General features: G+C 51.7%; 1 protein-coding gene and 1 long non-coding RNA gene across 8 annotated transcripts in view; one reads left to right on the forward strand and one right to left on the reverse strand.

Moving 5' to 3' along the window:
• The window catches only part of SLC22A23 (solute carrier family 22 member 23), a 124,133-nt gene that overhangs the window by 18,258 nt on the left and 85,441 nt on the right, over window positions 1–20,434 (forward strand). For 5 of the 7 annotated variants that reach the window (XM_081524205.1, XM_081524202.1, XM_081524201.1 and 2 more), the window contains exon 2: window positions 19,396–19,499. Coding sequence is in view for 4 of the 7 variants with exons in the window: in XM_081524202.1 (XP_081380328.1) it covers window positions 19,396–19,499 (104 nt within the window). In the remaining 3 variants the exon portion in view is untranslated. Of the gene's footprint in view, window positions 1–1,823; window positions 1,928–2,613; window positions 2,769–19,395; window positions 19,500–20,434 lie in introns of those variants that run through there. The other 2 variants (XM_081524206.1, XM_081524204.1) reach the window with 2 other exon arrangements.
• Window positions 333–3,891, reverse strand: LOC145518935 (uncharacterized). The gene is made up of 4 exons (XR_014063474.1): window positions 3,486–3,891; window positions 2,080–2,785; window positions 1,381–1,983; window positions 333–639 (listed from the first exon to the last, which is right to left on the reverse strand). It is a non-coding gene; the product is annotated as an uncharacterized LOC145518935 (long non-coding RNA).

Below are 20,434 nucleotides of genomic sequence, written 5' to 3' on the forward strand. Positions count from 1 at the left end.
GTCTCCTTGAGCAGACGGAAAGTTCGGACCACCGCCATCCCTCCTGGAGGTTCGTCCAGCCTGCAGGCTCTTCCGTCAGGGGCGGTCACCCCCCCCCCCCACGTCTCCTTCACGCCTGTCACCAGAGGCCTGGGAAGGCAAGGATAGGGCAGCCCCAGTCAGCTCGGTGTTTCTGCCTCGTCTTTGGGGACCCATTTGGAACAATCCTCCTCGATTTTAAAAAACAGGGGTACAGCACTTCAATATTTGAAAGGGATCACCAACAAGGACCTCCTGTCGCTGTTCGCTGAACCGGGTGGGCCAGGCGCAGGCGCGAAAACTGGAAGAACTTGTGAGGAGCCGTGGGAACTACAGACATTCTTGATTCGCAGCAGCAGGGCCAAACTGCTTTACTCCCTAATGGTTGACACGGCAGCGTCGACGGTGACAAAATGCGACGCGACTCTCCTGGGGCTTCTCTGGTGGTGCTCATGTAGGACCATGTCACACGAGTGCGCAGTGCCCTAAGTGATCCAGCTGCAGGACGTGCACGGAGTGGGCGAGAGAGCCTGACCACCGCCGCCTCGGCTAACTTGCTCTTTCCCTACCGACCTGCTTACTGTGCAGCCCAGGACACTCTGTTCCATGCTGTGTGGCCGCCTGGGTGGGAGGGGAGTTTGGGGGAGAATGGATACATATATACATATGGCTGAGTCCCTGCACTGTTCACTTGAAGCTATCACAACACTGTTAATCGGCTGTATTCCAATACAAAATAAAAAGTTTCAAAAAAAATTTTTTAATGGAGGTACAATTAAATACAGTATAAAACAGTAAGATTTTAAGCATGTAGTTCAGTGGGTTTGGATCCATTTACATGCCTTTTAGAAAAAATCGAAAGTGTTTGGTCAGTGTGTCCGACTCTTTGCAGCCCCATGGACTGTAGCCCCCCAGGCTCCTCTGTCCATGGGATTCTCCAGGCAAGAAGGCTGGAGTGGGTTGCCATTTCCTTCTCCAGCGGATCTTCCCAACCCAGGGATCGAACCTGGGTTTCCTGCACTTTACCATCTGAGCCCCCAGGGAAGCCCCCTTGCCTCTGATCCTGAATTAAGCCGCAGCATGCCCCGCACGTGCAGCTCCGTCCCCCGCCCCAGCAGGCGTGTCCGCCTCAGGCAGCACAGCAGTGACCCCGCGGCCTCGTGTCCGCTGCTCGCCCCGGCGTCTCTCGTGGGCCTCATCCACGTCCCCGCCACGTTGATGGCCGCTCCAGCTCCCATGGCCTCTGACCCGTCTTCCATCACTCGCGCGCTGCGCTTGGGGTCCCCTGTCCCCGCGCATTACGCGCAGGCTGCCGTGAACGTGAAGTTCAGAACTTAGTACTCCCTTCCTAGTCCTCCTTACCTTTCAGTTCTGAGGCTTCCAAGCTGATTGACAGAATCAGAGCAGCGGGTGGGAGGCCTTGCCTTGCTTGTCATCTGGGTCAGCCTTCCTCTTTCTCTTTTCTTTCTGGGGGTCGGAAGCAGGAGTGAGAGGGTGCCTGTGGGGGAGAAGCTGCAGGCTCTGGGATGCAGGAATCTACGTAGAGCTTCCCGGGCGAGCGTCCTGGCCCATAGCTGCCCTGCACCCCTCGGGTGATGAGGGGGCCGAGGATGGTGCTGGGGCGGCGGGAGGAGCCCCGAGAGGACCCGCTGGTCCCGTGACCGCGGGGCGGGTACCACGTGTGTTGCGGTCCTTCTCCCCTCTCCGGGGACGCTGGGCTGCGGACTCCCCAGACACACGGGGACTGTGCTGGGGACCCCCGTCCCTCCTGGCTTAGGGGAGACCTGGGTGAGTCTGGTGCAGGCAGACAGCTCTGGTGTGAAGTTTGGAGCAGGAGGCCAAACAAAACGGAGGGGGTGTCCGCCGTCCACCAGCCACAGCTGAAGGCAGAGCGGCGGCCAGTGTGTAGGTACGGGCCGGGGAATTCTCTTCCCATGGATGTGCTCACAGGGTCCTGCTTGTCCCCTGCAGGGCGAAGAGGGGGTTAGATGAAGGTTCGCCAGCAGGGCTGGGGTGTGGGAGGGGGTCGGCCCTCCCGACCTCCCTCCTCCGTCTGCAGACCCTAAAGGAAGCCGCGAAGTGCGGGCAGACAGGGTTCCTGCCCCTTGCGAAGCTCGGAAGCCGTGGCGCTTTCCGTGGGTTGTCCCGTTTTCAAGTCCGCGGGCCTTTTGTCGGGAAGCGTGTTTGTGCCGGTGCACACGCCTCGTCCCCGGTGAACTTCACCTCCTGTTGAAGCAGGTGAAGGCACCAGGGATGCGCTTGTCTTGAGACCCCAGTTTAGGGACGGGGGATCCGTGCTCTGCAGAGAGGATGAGTTTATCCTGACGGTGGTGGCGTTTCTGCGCCCGAGAGGAAAGCGTCTCTCCTGCGCTCAGGAAGGCGGTGCCCTGGACGGCAGTGTATGCGGCAGCCGGGGGCTCGGCTCCTCCAGCTTTTGTAAAACCAGCCCCATGATTTGAAAGAAGACCTTGTGAACCGTGATTTTACACGGGGCTTGTTCACAGCGCGGGCTTCGCCGCCGCATGCATGCGTGGTTGTGAGTCCCAGACCTGGTCTAGCAGAGGCGCCGCGCCGCGCGCAGGCGCCGTGCTGAGCAGGGGCGAGGGGTGGTCCCCGCATCTTCACCGCCTTTCGGCTCAGCGCTCGGGCTCCTGGAGTTACCGGGCAGGAAGGAGCTGCCCTGCGCTTCCTGCTCTTGGAGGGGCAGCCCCCGTGTGTGAGCTAAGCAGAACGCTGACCAGTCATCTCAGGTTCGTCGTTGTTAGAACTGGAACACAATTTTATTTCACTTTTTAAAATTCTGATAAGATATATATTAAGTAAAACGTAACCGTGTTAACCATTTTTAGGTATATGGTTCACTAGTATTAAGTACATTCACGATATTGTACAACCATCACCACCATCATCTCCAGAACGTTTTCATCTTCCTGAGACTCTCCCCATTCAACACTCACTCCCCGCATCCCAGCACCCACCTTTCTACTCTCTGTCTCCATGGATCTGACTGTAACAACCTCGGATAAGTAGAATCAAACACTATTTGCCCTTTTGTAACTGACTTATCTCACTGAGTGTAGTGTCCCCAAGGGTCATCCTTGGTATAACCTGTGGCAGCGTCTCCTGCCTTTTTAGGGCTCAATAATCTTCCACTGTGTGTGTGGCCCACATTTCACACATCCATCCATGTGTTTATGGGCCTCGGGTGGCTCCTACTTTTGGGCTGTTGTGCTTTGCACAAAGTGGAAGTGTTAGTTGCTCAGTCTTGTCTCACTGTTTGCAACCCTGGACCGTAGCCTGCCAGGTTCCTCTGTCCACGGGATTTCCCAGGCAAAAATACTGGACTGGGTTGCCATTCCCTTCTCTAGGGGATCTACCCGACCCAGGGATGGAACCTGGGTCTCCTGCATTGCAGGCAGATTCTTTACCGTCTGAGCACCTGGGTTTGCACAGAGACATAGAAATACCTGTTTGTGTCCTGCGTTCACTTCTGTTGTTGATGGAACTACTCCTTAAGGAATCCGTAAGTGCCACTGGACTTGGCTGACCGAGCATCCTCCTGCAAGAGGCGGTGACGTCCAGCGCAGGTTCCCATCCTTTTGAGGAGGCTGAACTGTGCACGGTGATTGCGTTTTGCCAGAGTTGACCTTCTGCATGTCTTCGAAGAGTAATGAGTGTTTGCTCATCCGTCACCAGTTAGCCTTTATAGTCTTTATAGACACACAGAACAATGTTATTTTCATTTTCTCTGATCAAATATAGAAAACATTCCTCTGCTGCCTTTGACTGTCCTTTGACACATGTGAATAGCAGGCCCCCTCCCTCATGTAGGCGCAGGGGTGACTGAAGTATTATACCCCAGGCTCAAAATCCCAGAACTGCCATGTTGTAATTTGCATTGTGATTGTATATTAGGTCATAAGGGGAACAGAATGTACATAGCAACATCTCTTGTTGTGCAATTTGAAAAATGCCCTTTACAAGGTGTAGGGTGGAGGGTTTCCAAGGCCTCAGGTTTGGGAGGTGGAATCACAGAGCCCCCGCTTCAGGAACCACGGTGTGCAGTCTAGTAAAGGCTCTGAGAAGTCCTGCACAGCAGACTCCAGCTTCTCTGCGTCACCTGTGGGTGCCCTTTCAAGCACCTTCAGAAAATGCCTCCCCTGCTGACTTAGGAGTGAATGTGTCTTAAAGATGCAGCCCTGCAGGGGAGCACAGTCCAGCTGAAGGTTTCATTCATGGGCCGTTCACTTCTCTTCTGCTTCCTGCATGCCTTAGAGGGGATGGAGTGCCCAGAGAGTGGCCTTGGTGGCCCTGTGGCAAACTTTGTAAAATCTGCTCTCTTGAATCAGTGGGTGATGGAGGGTTTTCATCTGGTTATATGTGAATTGCATGCTTTTAGAGCATGCCCAAGGCTAGGATGGAATTCAGGTGCCCTGACTTAGTTAGCAAGGCCATGCCCGCCAAACCCCAACTCTGATGCAGTTAATACTGTTACAAGAAAGAGCCCAGGTTTCCCAAGGTTCCTAAGTGCTGCAATTTCAAATGCGTTAGCAGCAGAAGACTCCTCTCAGGAGCCCACCTTCCCAGGCCTGTCCTCAGTAGTAAATAAAGCCCGGGTGATTCTGGCCAGCTGGCAGGGGAGGAGGTGAGCGTACCCATGCGGCTTTGGGGACCTGCAAAGGAGGCCACCTGAGGCCCAGCCTGGCCACTCGCAGCCACTCGGGCCTGAGGGGTCTCTGCCCCCACCTCCCCGCTCCGGCTGTCTGTCCATCTCCCTCGCCCACCTGGCCAGCCTGCTGTGGGTCCCAGGGGTCTGTCCCTCTGGTTCTCAACAGTGGGTGGTATTCCTCCGGGAGCTGGTTCTGGGGTTGGCTTAAGGATGCTTTTGTGTTTTATTCGAGGAAGATCTTAGAGAACTGTCTGTTAACTTGGTCCCTCACTGATCCCGAGGCAGGGGTTTCTTCCAGCCACATGTCCTGTCAGTACAGCCAGCACCGGAGATGATGCCCCCCGGGGACAGCCGTGTCCTCCGCTGGGACTGCGGGGGAGCGGATGCCCTTCCCCGCGGGGGTACCCCAGCCCTGCAGGATGAGGACGGCCCGGGTCCCGCTGAGCCCTGGGCGGCAGGAGACAAACCGCCCTGTCACCTGAGCTGTCACGTTGCCAATTCAGCTCAGTGCTTTGGAGATATTAATAGTTGGTTCAAGGGGGGAGAATGTAAACACCCTTTTGGGTGTAATAATGTTGTTAGCTTTTGAGAAGCAGCCTCCCTTTTCTCCTTGGGGTCAGAGAAGCACTGTGTTTATGCCTGTTTGTGGGATGTCTGGTTCGCGAGTATGCCTGTTTGTGGGATGTCTGGTTCGCGAGGCTGGGTTGTTGTCCCTATCTGCGGCTGCTGAAGCAAAGGGCATCGCATCTGAGCTCAGGGAAAGGGTGTGAGGGGCACAGACCGTGTGGGGACCGGCGCCCGCTGCCCTGCAGACCCTGCCCAGCGGCGGACACGGCTGTGCCCAGGGGCATCGTCTCTGCTCGCCTCCCCCCCGTCTCTTCCGGTGCCACCCCTCCACTGGGATCAGTTAGGGTAAGGCTCCATGAATGACCCAGACTCTCATATCCAAACCCTTTCTGAAAGTAGCTTTATTAGCCTCTCCTGCAAGTGTTCCCAGCAGACATAAGCCCTAAAGGAGCTGCTTTAAATGGCAGACTGAATTAATGAGCGATCATCACTTGTGCCAGTGACTACACAGGCACATGCTTTGTATTAGTTTTGACTCATAACAAACCCATATTACAAGTTTTATGACCTTTATATCATAGATGTTGCAACCCAGGCCCCCGAGAGGTGAGGTAACGCTCCCAGGTCACGTGACTAGAACCGAAACTCGGGGAACCTGCGCCCTCACCCAGGTGCCAGCTGCTCCCAGCCCAGCCCACTCCCGCGTCAGTCTCTGAATTCCTGGCCTCCTCCAGGCTCTGTTTATCTGACAGTGCTCTTCTTCGGAGACCTTGGTAAACTATTGCCCGGCCCAAGTGCAGCAAAGAAAACGGCCAGATTGGTAAAAATTCCCCAAATCATGTTGCACTAGAACTTTTGAGAGTTCAGCAGCTGAGGGATCTGTGTAGCTTGTTTAGCAAGTTGGTGTCAGCAGATCTTGTGGAAAAGGCGATCATTTAGCTCCACAGTCACCCTGGTTTCTGATTTGAGTCAGACGAAGCAAACAGCATCCTCATCTGAAGACGCCACTTCACCTCATATCATTCATGTTCTTTCAAGATGGTTAGACTGATGTTGAAATGGAGAAAACTGGTTTAGCTTCTTCTCTGTTCTGATTCATTTATAATTTAAAAAGTGACCATTTGACAAGAAGCCCAAGTTCAGTTCAGTTCAGTTCAGTCACTCAGTCGTGTCCGACTCTTTGCGACCCCATGAATTGCAGCACGCCAAGCCTCCCCGTCCATCACCAACTCCCTGAGTCCACCCAAACCCATGTCCATCGAGTCGATGATGCCATCCAACCATCTCATCCTCTGTCATCCCCTTCTCCTCCTGCCCTCAATCTTTCCTAGCATCAGGGTCTTTTTCAATGAGTCAGCTCTTCACATCAGGTGGCCAAAGTATTGGAGTTTCAGCTTCAACATCAGTCCTTCCAATGAAAACCCAGGACTGATCTCCTTTAGGATGGACTGGTTGGATCTCCTTGCAGTCCAAGGGACTCTCAAGAGTCTTCTCCAACACCACAGTTCAAAAGCATCAATTCTTCAGCACTCAGCTTTCTTTATAGTCCAACTCTCACATCCATACATGACCACTGGAAAAACCATAGCCTTGACTAGACGGGCCTTTGTTGGCAAAGTAATGTCTGGGCTTTTTAATATGCTATCTAGGTTTGTCATAACTTACCTTCCAAGGAGTAAGCGTCTTTTAATTTCATGGCTGCAATCACAATCTGCAGTGATTTTGGAGCCCAGAAAAATAAAGTCAGCCACTGTTGCCACTGTTTCCCTATCTATCTGCCATGAAGTGATGGGACCGGATGCCATGATCTTAGTTTTCTGAACGTTAAGCTTTAAGCCAACTTTTTCACTCTCCTCTTTCACCTTCACCAAGAGGCTCTTTAGTTCTTCTTCACTTTCTGCCATAAGGGTGGTGTCATCTGCATATCTGAGGTTATTTGTATTTCTCCTGGCAATCTTGATTCCAGCTTGTGCTTCATCCAGCCCAGCGTTTCTCATGATGTACTCTGCATATAAGTTAAATAAGCAGGGTGACAATATACAGCCTTGACGTACTCCTTTTCCTGTTTGGAACCAGTCTGTTGTTCCATGTCCAGTTCTAACTGTTGCTTCCTGACCTGCATACAGGTTTCTCAAGAGGCAGGTCAGGTGGTCTGGTATTCCCATCTCTTTCAGGATTTTCCACAGTTTATTGTGATCCACACAGTCAAAGGCTTTGGCATAGTCAATAAAGCAGAAATAGATGTTTTTCTGGTACTCTCTTGCTTTTTTGATGATCCATCAGATGTTGGCAATTTGATCTCTGGTTCCTCTGCCTTTTCTAAAACCAGCTTGAACATCTGGAAGTTCACGGTTCACGTATTGCTGAAGCCTGGCTTGGAGAATTTTAAGCATTACTTTACTAGCATGTGAGATGAGTGCAATTGTGCAGTAGTTTGAGCATTCTTTGACATTGCCTTTCTTTGGGATTGGAACGAAAACTGACCTTTTCCAGTCCTGTGGCCACTGCTGAGTTTTCCAAATTTGCTGGCATTTTGAGTGCAGCACTTTCACAGCATCATCTTTCAGGATTTGAAATGGCTCAACTGGAATTCCATCACGTCCACTAGCTTTGTTCGTAGTGATGCTTCCTAAGGCCCACTTGACTTCACATTCCAGGATGTCTGGCTCTAGGTGAGTGATCACACCATCGTGATTGACTGGGTCATGAAGAACTTTTTTGTACAATTCTTCTGTGTATTCTTGCCACCTCTTCTTAATATCTTCTGGTTCTGTTAGGTCCCTAGCATCTCTGTCCTTTATTGAGCCCATCTTTGCATGAAATGTTCCCTTGGTAGCTCTAATTTGCTTGAAAAGATCTCTAGTCTTTCCCATTGTATTGTTTTCCTCTATTTCTTTGCATTGATCGCTGAGGAAGGCTTTCTTATCTCACCTTGCTATTCTTTGGAACTCTGCATTCAAATGGATATATCTTTCCTTTACTCCTTTGCTTTTCGCTTCCTGTCTTCTCACAGCTATTTGTAAGGCCTCCTCAGACAGCCATTTTGCTTTTCTGATTCATTTAGTATTTAAAAAGTGACCATTTGACAAGAAGCCCAAGAGTTGGTCCCAATTGGAATGTTGAGTCAGCTTTTAAAAATCCTTTGGAGCAGAGTAAAGGTGACGCAGACGGGTGACCTTGAGATGGGTGACCTTGAGCTCAGGAGCTTGGCCGCGTGTCATTGTCCTGCTCAGCAGTGATGGACCCGGACAGTTTGCATCGGGGCCACCTGTCAGGAAGTGCGACCTTTCACTGCAGCCTGAACTGGGATGACTGCCGTCCAGGAGTCCTGGCCCAGCTACAGGTGACTTGAACAAGTCACTTCACCTCTCTGGGTTTCAGGTTTCTCATTTTCAAAATCAAGATGTTAATCTTGACTTTTCCCAGCATTTTGGAACTAAAATTTTATGAAAAATAAGACCCTGGGATATTATTTTTAATTACTGCCCTTGAGTACATCCTTGCTAGTCACAGGGACATTACCAGCTATTTTTGTTTAGTCATCAAAACAATAAAGTAACAACAAAGCTTGTTTTGCTTCCATGGTTATGCTTTGCTTCCATGTATCTGAAGTCTTCTGAATACCTGGCAAGACAGATGCTGTAACCCCTAACAACATAATATAAACCAGAGAATTGTTTGTGTTTGCATGAATGAGGGCTGTCTCTTTGAGTTGACGGTTGGGGAAAGAGCATGAATTTTAATCAGATGCAGATTTATAAACTTGTGAGAAACCATTTGACTTTGGTCTTGTTGCTTCCCCTCAGCCTCAGTTTCCTCATCTGTAAAGTGGGCTCACTGGTCGTAAAGCCTGAGTTGCAGGGCTGTTCTGATACCTGAATTAGACACTTAGTCCAAGCAGCCAACAGAGCGCCTAGACCATGGCAGGTACTCAGCAAATGTTGAGACGATGCTTAATTTACATAACAGATTTGTTCTATTAAGAAAGAATTGTTCATTGTTTTCAGTAAATTTCTCATACCAATATTCTATGGGTTTTTATAATAAAACTAGAATTTTCCTTCCCTTGGGGAAAATGACTGATAATCAAAAATGTGGCAGAGACACTTAAAAACCATATTGCCTATACAGATGTCGTAAACTGTATATTCATTGTTTTAATCTTGTTGGAAGAAATAATTGCAGAGAGGAGGAGAGGTGAGACGATCCCTGGCACAGTGGACACAGGCAGACATGGACACGTCCACTTCCGGGTGGCGGCTCCACTTGCTGTCCTGCCCCGTCGCAGACATCGGCTTAGAGACTGAAGACTCAGTCCCTTTCTTCCAGGAGCTTTCGGCCCCGTCCCGGGGTCAGCAGACTGTCCCTGTGCAGGGCTGAGTAGTAGACGTTCTCTGCTTTGCAGGCGGTGTGGTCTGTGTTGCCCACACTGCTCTGCACACACACTTGTACACGAGCAGAATCAGGCATGGACCAAGGCGTGCGGCTAGACGCCCATCAGACTACGTGCAGAACAGCTGGCAGGGCCGCGCTGGGTCTGCAGGCTGTGGTCTGCTGAGCTGGGGAAGGAAAGATCTGTAAACAGCAGGCAAGTGTGATACGTTCCGATGAGTGGTCTGGCTATTTACCCTGAGTACAGGTTGCCATAGGAGTACTGACCGGGGCATGAGGAAGAGGAGAGCGGCTCAGCTGTCTTTATTAAATATACAGAAGTGTATTCATTGCATCTCTCTAATTTTTCACCCCTTGTAATTAACTGTGTGCTTACAAAGGTAATATGGGCCCGTTCAAAGGAAAAATGCCAGTAGTACAGAAAGGCTGCCATTCTCCAGCCCGCAGGTGGTGGTCCCTGTTGAAGGCCTGGGGTTGAAAGGAGCTTCAGGCTTGGAGCAGGCCCTGAGGAAAGATCGGGTGTGCGTGGAGCTGGGAGGACGGGTGTGGGGAGCAGGTGCGGCCAGGCCCTGGCCGGGCAGGGGCAGCTGCTGTGTGCACAGAGGTGAGGGCGGCTCGGCCCGCAGGCTCTTCACGGGCAGAGAGAGGTCAGGGCACAGCCCACCGGGCGTGCACTTTCACAGGTGAAAAGTCTCTTCCTTCTTCCTCTGAGTTCTTCCGGGGTTGGTCACGGGGGTCATCACATTCTTCTCATTCCAAGGCTTCTCTGACCCTCCTGTCCAGAGGTCCCCACACTTGGCTCCTTTCCAGGATTAGGGAGGCTGTTTTAAGTGATAGAGTCCAGTTTTGCTCCTGCTGGCGCTTCCCTAATAGCTCGGTTCGTAAAGAATCCGCCTGCGATGCGGGAGACCTGGGTTCCATCCCTGGGTTGGGAAGATCCCGTGGAGAAGGGAAAGGCTACCCACTCCAGTATTCTGGCCTGGAGAATTCCATGGACTCTATAGTCCATGGGGTCACAAAGAGTCGGACGCGACTGAGTGACTTTCACTTTCTTTCTTTCACTTTCACTTTTGCCCCTGCACTGTATTATACTAAAGGTCTCTTTTAGTAACACATGAGGCAACTTTTTAATATCTAAGAGTGTTTCAGTTACTAATATCAGTTATGTGTTAGAAGCCGGTGTGTTGATTTCAGGCCACGAGTAGTTCCTCGGGTTTAGTACTCTCGGTGGTGGCTTTTTTTCTCCCTTTTTTTCTGGTTTTGCAATAGCCCTTTTGCGTATATAGTGTGTGCTGTCGACTCCGTTTCTTGGAGGTAGTGAGATATGCACTGCGGCGTTTGGAGAGACTCTCCAAGGTTTTGGCTGATAGAAGGTCGCTGCTCATCTGCCATCTCGGCTGCCTGCGGAATGTAGATTCGGCATCGCCCGGTGCCATCAAGGGCGTGATGGCAGATTAATCAGAACATTCACTAACATAACCTCTGCTTAGACTGTACACCCCCTTGCTTCCTTTCAGAAAAAGTAGAGGAAAATTGAGTGTTACTGCCCAGGGATGATCCTACATCTACTACTCAGGGCCTGTTTAGGTAGATAATTTTCTATTTCCTTTTAAGTTCTCTCTTTTTTTTTTTAAGAAATTGAAGTACAGTTGATTTACAGTGTTGCGTTGGTCTCAGTTGTACAGCAAAGTGATCCAGTTATACATTATATCTGTCACTGTTGTTCAGTCACTAAGTCGTGTCCGACTCTTTGCGACCCCATGGACTGCAGCACGCCAGGCCTCCCTGTCCCTCACCATCTCCCAGAGTTCACCCAAGTTCATGTCCACTGAGTCAGCGATGCCATCCAACCATCTCATCCTCTGCCACTCTCTTCTCCTCCCACTTTCAATCTTTCCCAGCATCAGGGGCTTTTCCAGTGAGTCAGCTCTTCACATCAGGTGGCCAAAGTATTGGAGCTTCAGTTTCAGCATCCGTCCTTCCAATGAGTGTTCTCTTAGAAAACTCATTGATTTCTCTTAGAATTGACTGGTTTGATCTCCTTGCTGTCCAAGGAGATCAAATACATATATACATTATATATATATAATATTATTATATTCTTTTAAAAATTCTTTTCCATTATAGTTTATTACAAGATACTGAATATAGTTCTCCGTGCTCTGAATAAGAGGTTTTATTTTTCCAGACCTTTAAAAAATGGTCAAATTCAGTCAGAACCAGGAAAGCCCCTGACAGCAACATTTGCACACACACACACACACACACACACACACACACACACACACACACACACACACACACACACGGGATTCAGGCTTGTGGGTCTCTTCCGGGCAGCACCAGCAGGCTCGTGGTGGGTTTTTGGTTCCACTGTTCCCCTCAGTGTGCCATGTTTGAGTTTTGGGCACCGAGTTAGGGGGGAAACCACGTGAGCAGCAATGAATGAAAAACAGAGAAGCAAAACTAAAAAGAAAAAATGAAAGACCTCCCAGAGCATCTGGCAAGGTTGTTCGCTATGTCATTTAAGGAAGCTTCTGAGAGTGCCAGCCCCAATTGGCAGCTCTGTTGGCTACTGTCGACAGTAGCCAGTCTCCTAAAATTGCAGAATGAGCTCAGAGGCAAAAAGCAGAGAATAGTTTGGGGTTTTCAAAACATGCAGTATTTCTTGAATTTTGATAGAAACTTTTAGGGAAAAATCCAAATACAGCTCGGTTAAAAAAAAGAAAGAAAAAGCCACTGGAAAGCACAGACCCGTTGAACAGCTGACTGTAGCTGACGTGCTTTATGGATCCAGCTTACATGACCAGCCTTCCAGGGTGGAGAGTGGGAGTGAGTGTGTGTGTGAGAGTGCGTGTGTGTGTGTTTGCTACTCCTGTTGTCTCCAGTTGAGAAGCGCAGAGCGGGGCGAACCCTCAGCGTATGAAATGGTGGTTCATGAGGGACCGGTGAAATGCCGCTTCAGGGGAAAAGGTTGCAGAAGAATGCTGACCTTGCATTTCTCTAAAGCCCTACAGCTCAGTCAGGAAGGCTGTTTTATTTAAGCTTTTGAAATTTTCAGCAGTTATCCCCTTTGTAGTCTGAGCAGAAACGCTTCCTTTCATCTCCACTGGCTCCTCAGCTCTAGAGCACATGTGTGTCGTGACTGCTAAAAGCCTCATGGTTTCTAATGGGGATCTCCAGCTTCGACGATGGAACTTGGGGGGAATTTTTCATTTAGTTCCCTAAAAAATGTTTTTGGCTTTAGTCAGTGAGCATTAATTAATATCACTTCACCGGTGACTCAGTGGTAAAGAATCCGCCTACCAGTGCAGGAGACGCGGGTTCGATCCCTGGGTCAGGAAGATCCCCTGGAGAAGGAAATGACAACCACTCCAGTATTCCTGGCTGGGAGATCCCGTGGACAGAGCAGCCTGGTGGGGTCCAGGGGGTCCATGGGGTCACGAAAGAGTTGGACACGACTGAGCGATTAAACAACATTGAGTCACAGTGATCTTCCCAGTTCCTCAGTTTGTCCACAGTCACTTTCCTAACCAGCCTGAGTGTTTAGGTTGTGTTAAAATGCATATTCCTGAAAAGGTGAAAAATTTTTGGTTGTTTTTTTTATTTTTAATGATTTTGTCTCACCCTCACCACCATCACTTCTATGTCCGTGGGTGGGAGCTAACATTACCTATATTTGTTCTCTCATTGTAAGGTTTATAGATTAATTGTAGAAACTTTGGAAAAGTCAAGAAAAGTATAAAATCGGAAATAAGGCTACAGTCCATGGGGTCGCAAAGAGTCGGACATGACCGAGTGACCGGCACACTTTCACCCCGACGCCTCCTGGACCCGTGGCTTTCATGCTGAGGCCGTCTCCTAGCACTGTATTGGGAGCGTCTCTCTGGATCATTTGCTTTCAGACGCAGACGTGCGAATGCTCTGTAGTCTTGCTGGACTTCAGGCAGGGTCCCATTTCTCACAAGTGACAGACACTAGGGATCATTGTGCCGGGACATCTGCGGGCTGCCCTCAAGGTCTCCTTGGGAAAAAGTTCCAAGAAAAGGAATTACTGGGATAAAGAGTGGTCACAATTTCAAGTCACGGGATGCATGCTGCCAGACAGCCTTCCAGAAACTCAGTGCTTTGTTGACATGCCCAGCACAGACTTGATCCTCTGTTTCTCCTGCATCTTTGGGAAACTTAAAAAAAAAATAAAGTATTAAGCTTTGATTTTAATTGGACGTCCTTGGTAGCTCAGTGGTAAAGAATCTGCATGCTGATGCAGGAGACATGGGTTCGATCCCCGGGTCGGGAAGATCCCCTGGAGAAAGAAATGGCAACCCTCTCCAGTATTCTTACCTGGAGAATCCCATGCACAGAGGAGCCTGGCGGGCCATAGTCCATGGGGTCACAAAGAGGTGGACACAACTGAATTGACATAGCACACACACACACACAATTTTTAGTTAATCAAGTATTGAGCTTTGATTTTCATTAGCAGAATGGAGTACTTCCCAGGTGTCCTTTAGCCATTTGTTTCATATTTTGTTAATTTTCTGGATGCTTGACCAGAAACTTAGAGTATCAATCAATATTGTTATGGAAATACTGACTATGGATAGTAAGCATTGATTGCTCAATCATGTTCGACTCTTTGTGACCCCATGGACTTTAGCCCACCAGGCTCCCCTGTCCTTGGAATTCTCCAGGCAAGGATGTTGGAGTGGATTGCCATTCCCTTCTCCAAAGGATAGTAACCCTCTGGCTATTGTAGGAAGAAATCTCTTCCTTCCACCCTCCTAGGTTCTGTGCCTGGGGCCCTGGCAGCTAAACTGAGGGAAGGCAGCCGAACAAGAGGGAACCAGGGTTCACTGCCAAGTGCAGCCGGGCACAGAGCGCTCAGAAGGATGGGCAGAGCTTGGGCTCACGGAGCATCTTAACAAAGGCCAACACGTTTGCAGAAAAGGGGGAGAAGAGCTGGGGCTTTTAGGGGCAGCAGACTTGGGAAGTAAATATATGGGGGGGAGCTAATGGAAGGTGAGGGTTGTTTCTGTGAGGTTTTTTGAAGTTTTTATTTTATATTGGAGCGTAGTTGACTTACAATGTTGAGTTAGTGTACAGCAAAGTGATTCAGTTACCTTTACACATATACCTGTTCTTTTTCAAATTCTTTTCCCGTTGAGGTTATTCCAGAATATCGAGTAGAGTCCTCTGTGGTGTATAGCAGGCCCTTGTTGATTTACTGTTTTATACATAGTAGTGTGTCCACATGTCAGTCCCAGACTCCTAATCTGTCAGTGAAGTTGTTTGCAGACACATCTCGGCCCGACTTTGTCTTCACGGCCTCGGGGCTTCCCCGGGGAGGGGGTTTATGGTCCTCTCCACTCCTCTGGAGTTTCTGCTTTTTGGCAGATGGAGGGGCTCTGAGGAGGCTGCTTTCTGCATCTGCTGATCCTCCTTTGCCTCCAGATGAAGATCACCCCTGTGCCAAAGTGGCCTTTCTAGGGGCTGGCAGACTCCTATCCCCTTGCAGTGTATCCTGAAATGTAAGTCTTTATAATATTGCTTATGTTATTTTTGATGTGAGGAGATTTTAAATAAGTAAAATGAATAATAACTCAGGAGTAACAGATCCACGTATAAAATCCATCATCTTTTCCTTGGGTAGTTTTCCCTGTTTTAGTTTTTATCCGTAGGGAGCCCCTCTTTACCTCAAAACTGGATAAGTAATCTGTTTCCGTCTGCTTTTTTTATGTTCTTGTTTGCATTTCACTTTATTAGAGTTTTCATTATTGCTGAAAATAAGATTCTTTTCCTCCCGTCCCATTTATTTTCCATCTTCTTTAGAAATTTCATTAGTTTCCTCGATGAATATTTCTCTCCTCTGGCAAGTCAAGCAACTAGATTTATCCCTTAGAAAGTAATAGCAGTTTTCTTTCTTTTAGCTTATCCTTGAAATGTATAGGTAGGTAAACAGTCTACCAGATGTTTTTTAACTGCTGCCTTTAAAAAAAAAAAAATGGGCAACTAATATTGAGATCACATTCTGGGGTCAGTTCCCTAACTGAGGACCATCCCTGGTCCTGGAACAACAGCAAAGAAAGCAAGTGTCAGGCTGTAAAGCAGAGCTGTGGCTTCCACACTTTCACGGCCTTGGCAAACTCGCTGATGAGTGACAAAGTGATAAACTAGGGGCCTGTCCCGCCTTTGTTGAGGGAGAGAGTGGGGTTGAGGGAGGGAGTGGCTTTGAGGGGTTAATTCGTGGAGACCCCGTGTGAGTTTGGGGGTGGAGGATGGCGATGTGCAGGCCCCCTCCCCTCCCCCCCAGGGAGATGGGTCATGGAACCAGCACTCAGGATTCACGGGCCGCCGAGGGCGGGCTCCTGAAGCCCATATTCCCCCAGTTCCCTCTCTTCCTAATTCAGTCACCCCGGAAGTCAGCTCCAGGTTATGCGCGGAAGGTTATTTTGAGGGGCAGATGACTGGCTGAACCCCAGCCACGTGGGAAAGCTTAGCAGTAGGGCAGTCTGGAAGTGGCGTTTTCCAGCCCTACCCGCGGTCACCCGCAGCAGAAGGGTGGCACGTGAACCCCGGCAGGTCCCCATGACGCAGGCTGTCTGCAGAGCGGACGGGGTGGGGGCGGGTGCTGGTGTGCTGGGCACGAGCGCCCTTGGGCATTGGTGACTGGTGATTGGTGTGGGGGGCGTGAGAGGAGGGAGGTGACAGCGGGTGACCTCGAGGGGTGAAACCCACGCCCCTGTCCTGGATTTGCACAGTTTAGACCTTCTGAACATGCCTTTGCTTAGTGAAATGACTGCTTGCTGTATCTTATTTTTTCTTATAATTTTATCTACTTTCGTACTTGTTTTTGGCTGTGCTGGCTTCATTGCTGCATGCAGACTCTCTCTAACCGGGGTGCGAGGGTCTCTCCTCACAGTGGTCTCTCTTGTTGCAGAGCGCGGGCTCCAGGACCCGCAGGGCTTCAGTAGTTGTGGCTCATGGCTCAGCACTTGTGGTTCCTGAACTCTAGAGCCCCGGCTCAGTAATTACAGCTCGTGGGCTTAGTGGCACATGGGGTCTCCCAGACCAGGGATCGAACCCATGTCTGCCGCACTGGCAGGCGAAGTCTTTATCACTGAGCCACCAGGGAAGCCCAGCCATATCTTAATGGGAATGGGGCAAGTCTTGGAAGCTAAGTGATCTCAAGGCTTCCTTAGACTCCTGAAATCCTCCCGGAGACTGTAGCCCATCTGAGCATACTTTTATTTTCATCAGACGTGAAGGTCAGACAAGAGATCCCCGCCCCACCCGCCTGGTTTACGGAATGTGCCTCCGGCGGGGGGCCTTCAGGCTTTGGGAGAAGGAAATGGCAACCCACTCCAGTGTTCTTGCCTGGAGAATGCCAGGGACGGTGGAGCCTGGTGGGCTGCCGTCTATGGGGTCGCACAGAGTCGGACACGACTAAAGCGACTTAGTAGTAGTAGTAGCAGACCCCAGGAGGGGGATCTTTATCTTGAGGAGCTTGTGGGGGTCTGGGGCGGTTTTCTTGTTGACTCAGAGATGCTGTCTGCCCTGGATCCTGGTTGAGGGGGTTAGGGTGCCAGGTGGCCGCCTTGTCCTGGATCTCACCCCCGGGGTGAGGGCCGTGACGCCAGCAGGCCGTGCTGACCGGCTGCCTTTCCCTCCTGGCCGCGGAAGAGGGCCTGTCTCCTCGGCCAGTCCGTTTTCTGCTTCTGTCTTGCTAATTGACAGAGGTTGCCCTGGACATCTTTTTAGGTAGCAGCAGGATTGGGTGGTGGCTGCCCAGGGCCGGGTTGGGGTGTGGTTCGGAGGCCTGAACGCACAGCAGTGTTAGCAGCCCCCCCACCCCCACCCCCTTCCCGAATACTTTTGTTCTCTGGTGCCTCCTGGCCGGCTCCTACAAGCAGAATGTGCTGCGGGCATCACTTGACCTCAGATCAGCTCCCAGTGGGACGTCTGGGTGGAGACCCTGGGCAGAGCGGGCACCTGGTGCCCCCATCCTCTCCCTCCCCCAGCAGCACCTGGGACAGGGCATGCCCTTCCCCTGCCAAGCGTGTGCCCGGAGGAGGTGCGGGGAGCTGCCATGGCGCTGGGCTGCGATGACCACGGGGGCTGTCAGTCTCTCCCCGGCCCGCGGGACCAGCTGGGCAGGGAGATGCAGCTCGTACCCTTAGGATCGGTTACCTTGTGGGCTTCGAGGAGAGGAGGGAAAACAGCAGGAGCAGCCTCAGAAGGTAGAAAGCAGGGCAAGGGGGTACAGACTCGACACACACCGGCGTGTCCAGGGCTGTGACTCACAGCAGCGCTTCAGGCTGTGTGTCCAGGTTAGACATGCAGGGTGTGCCGTGGGAGGTGTTTGTTGTTATGAATACGTTTGCTCCTAGAAACCAGGTACACGTGAGTGTTGGTTTTCCGGGCTGGCCTCCAGAAGCCCCCTTAGCTGCCCCTCCAGCCTCCTGAGCTGGCGTTGGCTGCACCGGCCAGCCCTGGCTGGCGTGTTCCCTGGAGCCTCCGACCTCCCCCTGCGCTTGAGGGTGGATTGTTTGAGCCCCGGCCTGGGAAGCTCATTCACCGAATTCGAATGGGCAGGGACGTGGCCGCCCGGGGCAGCCTCACGGTCACCCGGACGGCATGTTAAACCGCCTCACTGCGCTTCCTGCAAAACCTCCCCTGGGGTCTGGCCTGGGCCCGAGAGTGTGCGTTTCTGACGCCTTCCCGGTGACGCTGCTGCGGGTCCCTGAGCAGACACGGGAGGACTGCAGCCCCGTAAAGAAGCCCTGAATCTGAGTCATCAGTGATGCGACGTGGGCGGCCAGCGGGGCCCCGCCCTGGGTGTGTCCCACGGAGTCCAGGGGACAGCGTCACAGGCGGCTCTGCCTCCCTCCACGGAGGCTGGTGCAGAGGCGCGGCTTTTCCCGAAGCCCGCTGATGCAGAGACCCCGGTTGTTTGCCCCTCAGACCCAGACGTCAGCTGCCCGTGGACTGAGGGCCGGCGCCCACATGTGCTTCCCTTGGACACACGTCAGTCGGAGGGAGTGGACGTGCATTTCTCTCCCACTTCTGCCAAAGCAGGAGGGAAAGATTGGAGGGCTGTTTCTATTTTTTTAAATAATAAAGCTTATCTGTAAAGCTAGTCTAAAAATTGTGTGCACCAACTGATTGGCTTTCTCTCCAAGTGGAGCAGGTGGCTTTAGCCTGGAATATGGGGAAACATGAGCGGCACTGACAGGGAAAATGTAAGGCTGCTTCACACTGCTCTTTCAGTATTGACCACTGACCGTCTTAACTATTAAGATGACTTACGAAGTTTGGGGGGTTTTCGGGCTGGAAACACAGAGCTCGCTTTTAGTTTCCTCGTGCTGTTGTGACACGACGTGCAGACGCTGGCAGGGGCTTCCCACTGCGGGGCACATGCTAGCTGTCGGTGCTCGAGGACGCCTGGTCTTGCGTCCCTGCCGGGATGGAGGGAGGACCCCCCCACCCCCCGCAGATGGCATCAGGGCACCAGACCCTGCAGACTTCTGTCCTCTGCCCCAGACGAAAGCATCACACTGCCTTCTGTGGCCAGGTGATATTTCTCGCTGTTGGATGCTCCAAAGCGTTGAGAGACTCCAGGGGTGCGTGTGACACAGCCTGGGAAGGGCATCAGGACCCCCGCCCGCAGAGATGCGCGCTCTGTGATTGGGGACGCTGGCCTCTGCGTGCGTTTCTCTCTGATCTGTTTTCTGTTTGCCCCTCTCTAGTGGGATCTTGTGTGTGATAATGCCTGGAAGGTCCATGTCGCTAAGTTCTCCTTACTGGTTGGATTAATCTTTGGCTACCTGATAACTGGATGCATTGCTGACTGGTAAGTACCCGCATGCCCGCCACACCGCACCCCCTGGAGCCGCAGCAGCCTCTGCCGCCTCCCGGGGCGAGGTCGGCCTGAGCTCGCCACGACCGAGGCTCTCCCCTGGCTCTGGCACTGAGGCCAGAGCTGACGGGGGCAGGAGCCCCCTGCAGAGTTCAGACAGAGAGAGTTGGCCAGTGCACAAAGCAGACCCTTTTGAAGTGAGAATTTAAATTCATTGCAGTTCCCTGGCTGCTGGAATCTAGCAAAACCAGCCTGCAGCCAGCCACCCATCTCCTCCTGAGAGAGTGAGGTTAGAAAGAGCCTGGGAACGTGGCTGCAAGGCTTTAAGGGCTGGGCCCTGAGCGAGCATAGACAGACCAGGGGCCTCAAAAGACGAGAAGAGGACAGCCAGACTCTTCATCCTCGAGAGCTGGATGGATGCAGGCAGATCTCAGAGAGGGACCGTCCCTGTAAGTTGGCTTGGCCAGGAGATGCTTCTGCAGGCCCACGGGGAGCTGGGCTCTGAAAAGTGTATGGCCTGTGGATGGCGGCTGGGCAGGGCAGGCAGAGGGGTGGGGACCAGAGACAAGAATAAATGTGCTTCCCTTGGGCTGGTGAGGGGCCAGGTGAGGGTTCCGGGGGGAGCGAGACGGTGGTGGGATGCAGACACGGGTCGCTGTGGTGGGAGTGACGGCGTTAGCAGCCCGCCCTCACCGATGCCTGTGTGGCCCGACTCTGTGCTGAGCGTCTCCATGGATTAAACTGTCCCCTCCACACAGCTCCCCTGTTTCCCAGTGGAAAACTGGCATCCCCCCATCTCCTGGGGAAGAACAGAAGCACAGACATTTAAGTAAAATCCCCGGATGCCCTTAGGGTGGAGAGCCAGCATTTGAAATGAAGCTCCTGCGGCCCCAGAGCCGGGCTCCGAGGGTGTGGAAACTGAGTCACAG

This window comes from Giraffa tippelskirchi, chromosome 8 (assembly GCF_054371585.1).
Source record: "Giraffa tippelskirchi isolate mGirTip1 chromosome 8, T2T-mGirTip1v1.2.pri, whole genome shotgun sequence".
Classification (NCBI taxonomy): domain Eukaryota; kingdom Metazoa; phylum Chordata; class Mammalia; order Artiodactyla; family Giraffidae; genus Giraffa; species Giraffa tippelskirchi.